Source organism: Centruroides sculpturatus, unplaced genomic scaffold (genome assembly GCF_000671375.1).
Source record: "Centruroides sculpturatus isolate CEXI.00-Female unplaced genomic scaffold, Cexi_2.0 scaffold710, whole genome shotgun sequence".
Lineage (NCBI taxonomy): Eukaryota > Metazoa > Arthropoda > Arachnida > Scorpiones > Buthidae > Centruroides > Centruroides sculpturatus.
Genome location: NW_019385086.1, coordinates 237,606 through 241,751, shown reverse-complemented (window position 1 = coordinate 241,751; position 4,146 = coordinate 237,606). Strand labels below are relative to the sequence as shown.

At 31.6% G+C, this 4,146-nt stretch overlaps 1 protein-coding gene across 1 annotated transcript in view; it reads right to left on the bottom strand.

Annotated features, from left to right (window-relative positions):
• The window catches only part of LOC111634478 (patched domain-containing protein 3-like), a 21,968-nt gene extending 18,114 nt beyond the window's left edge, over nt 1-3,854 (bottom strand). The window contains exons 1-3 of the mRNA XM_023379251.1: nt 3,211-3,854; nt 2,249-2,730; nt 1,824-2,159 (exon numbers count right to left, since the gene is read on the bottom strand). Of these exons, the coding sequence (XP_023235019.1) occupies nt 1,824-2,159; nt 2,249-2,730; nt 3,211-3,731 (1,339 nt within the window). The 5' untranslated portion in view covers nt 3,732-3,854. The remainder of the gene's footprint in view (nt 1-1,823; nt 2,160-2,248; nt 2,731-3,210) is intronic.
• Nucleotides 3,855-4,146: the final 292 nt, after the last annotated feature.

The window sequence follows — 4,146 nt, the reverse complement described above, 5'->3', positions numbered from 1 at the left end:
ATATATATATATTTATTTAATCCTTTACAATTTTAATTGGTACTCGAGTGACGAATCTGGTGGCCATGCCAAAATCTGCAACCAATAAATGCAACAATATTTACGTATTTTATTTCATTATTAAGGCATTTTTGTGTTATTTCTACTTCAAATTGTGCCTGTTTGCTGTTTTAAGTTTATCGAAAAGGTTATTGTTTAGTCTCTAGGAATGGATTAATTCGTTTTCCATTATTTCCATCGTAAAAATTGACTCGAGCTTCGAACGATTCCTGGTTCGAACCTGGAATGAATTAAATTTCAAGAACGAGACATCACTGTAATCTTTTGTGTACACTATCTATTACTGTAATATAAGAAAAATGATAAATATGTTCTAAAACATCCAGAACGAAATACAGTAGACCCCACTATAACGCGGGTTCATGTAATGCGGATTCGTATATCGCGGCGAAAAAATTGCGACCGTATTCGTATAAAGACGCTAACAGAGACTCGTAAAACGCGGTAAAACGTCATCGCCGACTCGTGTCGCGACAGGATTAGTCGAATCTGGACCAATAGTGGACGAGCAACCGAACTACTTACAAGCTACGGAGAGTTTAGGCGGGTAAGTTGAGTTTACTATCGTCTGTACAGTATATAGGCCTAAATTAGGTAATGTAAGTCTAATACAGTACTGTAATTTTATACACTTCTTGTGAAAAAAAACATTTCTTATTCAACGGCCATAAAAATTATTTCTATTAATGATGTCTCCAAAGTTGAAAGTTATTTTTCTGCAAAAAATTCGTATCAGAAAACGCGGCCGCCGTTTGTTGCACCGCTCCGCGACGAAAACAAGCTTAAGCAATGGCGTGGTCGAACGGTGCATACTCGGTAAGTAATCCTACAATTTTTTGTTTATAGCATAGTTTATACGGATTATTTCCAAAAAATTATACGTGTTTTGGAATGTTGAGTCAAATTAGTCTAGAATCGATTAATTTTATTGAAGAAAACATTTCAAACAGCCGTAGTCCGTAAACTTCACACGTGTCGGGCTGCGATTGGCTCATGTATTTAAGGATTCCTACACGCGAAATTCTTATAAAGCGGAACGTATCTACCGCGTTATAGGGGGAGGTCGACTGTATATTTTTATGAAAAGAAAGGTCGTCTCAGCTAACGAAGATCATGTGAAAAGAACGACAAAGAAGACTATAAGAATACATTTATTCGTATAAGTCTTTAATATTTTGTATTTTGACAATTTGTTTATAAAAAGACAAATATGTTGTTGTATTCCAACTAATCTAACAGAGAAAAGTGAATAGAAAACGAAGACATGAAAAAAGCAATTCTATTTGTCTTTTATTTTTAACTCTGCCCCGTTGCACTACAAAAGCATTTCAGCAAGCTCATTAAACCCTGACCGTCACTCAGATAGATAATATCAAAAGAAGAATAGGATTAACCCGCGATGTTTTCATTAGAAACGTCAAAGATAGAAAACGTTTTCCCCTGTAAAGGCTGTCTCCATTAGAAGATAGAGCTCGAAGAATAAAGAAAGATTTTATATTTTTTTCAGAAGAAAAGCTAACTTCACAAACTAAAAATTTTTTATATGTTCAAAAGACTATTTTTCAGTATTTTCATAATAATAAAAATGTCTTTTTCTTAATTCAAATGAATCATCTGATTTCATGTTTCCAAATACTTTTGAAAGTAATTGAGAATAATGCTAAGAAATATTATAACAATAAAATTAAATGCAAACTGCCATTTTTTACACAGAAGTTAACCAATTATTTAACAATTAACTAAATGCTTAATTGCTATCTTACCCGATGGTCTTTCATCCAGCTTAACAGGAACAAAGAGTACAGCATGCAATTTCTTGGCTTCTCTATAACCATCCAGTGCAAGAAATCCGCCGAAGAATGTAACTTGATAGATGTAATCTATGAAAATACTTAAAGCCATGAAACTTCCAGTAATGTGGAGAATTCTGAAAGGAGTAGTTAACGCAATTAACGAACAAACAACGTTAGTCAAAGACGTTATGGTAATCGATACGGTAGCCTGGGAGAACGTTACACTCATCCTTTTTTCAACTGAATCTTTAGGATTGGTTTTTCTCCAAGCAGCTAACAAAACAAATGAGTCATCCAGTCCGATACCTGTAGAATACATTTAAGCAATCGAGAGTTTTGATTTATATTAAATAACATATCTATTTTTTTTTTTTTAATGTATTTTATATACTAACCTACAACTATAAACGGAACAATCATATTTGCTTCGGTATATTTCATACCGCAGAGTAGTAAAATACCAAAGGCAGTTACCACAGCAAACGAAGATGAGATACATCCGGAAACACCAATCAGTGGTTTACTCGTCACCCAGTCCTTCGTCAGACAAGTTACACTTGCAAATGTTATCATAAATGCTCCACTAATAATAGTATGCCATACAATATTTACGAATACATTATTAATTTCATTATCGATACTAATTCCACTCATTTTTGATACGCGGATGTGAACGAAGGAATTTTCAGCAAGTGTTTTTAGAAATTCTTCTTCCCATTTAAGAGCAATTTCCTGTTTGTTGGAATTATAGTAATCGACGAAATAGAATAAACGAACTGCTTGAAACTCTGTTATAAAACTGTTTTCGTCAGTCGAAACCCCTCCTAAATTGATAGCATCTATATTAATGTGCGATGAATTTATTTCCATCGGATACCTGTTTAAAAAACAAACTAATTAGGATCTGTTAAAGTAGTTGTATCCTGTTGAAAAATATGTTTTTGTTTTTCTTCATTGTTCTAACTAAATTAAACTAATATTAACAAAATTAATTTACCATTATCTCATTAAAATATTATCATTAACTTGTTCTTAATTATTTTGCATCGTTCAAGTTCCAACTTCTTTTGCATAGTTAAAACAATGCAATGAACTTGGAGAATTTGTTTCGATTTTCTATTCATTAATTTTTTTATTTAGATTGATATATAAGTTAACATAATCCACAAAGAAAACACCGAAATTGTTACAAAAATATTACAAAAATAAATGACTTTAGACGCATCACGTCTAAAGTAATTTATTTATTAAATATCGATTACAATCAGGGGAGCTCTTTAGTATTCATTCACATATATTTGCATAAATAAACAATGAAACTGAAATATTAAAATAGTAATATAACAAAAATACTTACTTAATTTTTAGCTTTTTTCTTCCGAAGTCTTCAAATTTCGTTTTTAAAGACAATATATTGTTTCGATAACACTCTCCTTCCGATCGCATACAGATATCGGAATACGTTATGTTTTGTCCTTGCCATTGTATTTTTATGTCGAGAATCTTTTCGTTTAGCATTTGTAATTCATCAAATACGTATTCACGCATCATTGTTCCTCCATCTTTACACGTCGCTATAATCATATTCGCTCCCTTATATCCTATCACTCGTGAAAGATCAAAATCTGTAGCATTTTCCGGAAAGAACTTTTCAATTTCTGATCTTACTTTCAAAGTTCTTCCGTTTGACGGAACAAATAAATATTCCGTATCTTTAATAACTTGTAATTTAAATAAACCCAAAGCGGCTAGAGCAGTGAATAGAAATGGTATTATTACAAAATACAATGGATGACGTCCAATCAGTCGTCCAAGGTGACGAAAACTTGAAGATAAATATCGATTAACTGCATAAAATTTCTCTTTGTCACACTGCATATTTAATTATGTTGATTGTAAAAGTCACCGTCAATTATTATTATTTATATGTTTCTAGATAGTGTGCACATTAGTAATATTTCAGTTGTAGTTTGTTTAAGACTACGAATTTGATGATTATCCTGTAAAAATTCAAGAATCAATTAGGAAAAGGTAAATTGACTACAATGTATAGAGAAATTATTATTATTATTATTATTATCAAACTCTGTCCCATAACAAAAAGTGAATAGGGGATTAAAGGTCAATAGAAACGATACGTCAATTAGAGTGTAAATGTGAGAATAGTTTTCTAAATTTTATTTACATTCATGTTACAGGTGTAATGGAAAATACAGGGTAAACCCAAATATTTGTAGATTTTTAAAAACTTATATAAAATCAATAAATTGGCGAATTGCAGTAGGGTCTGATT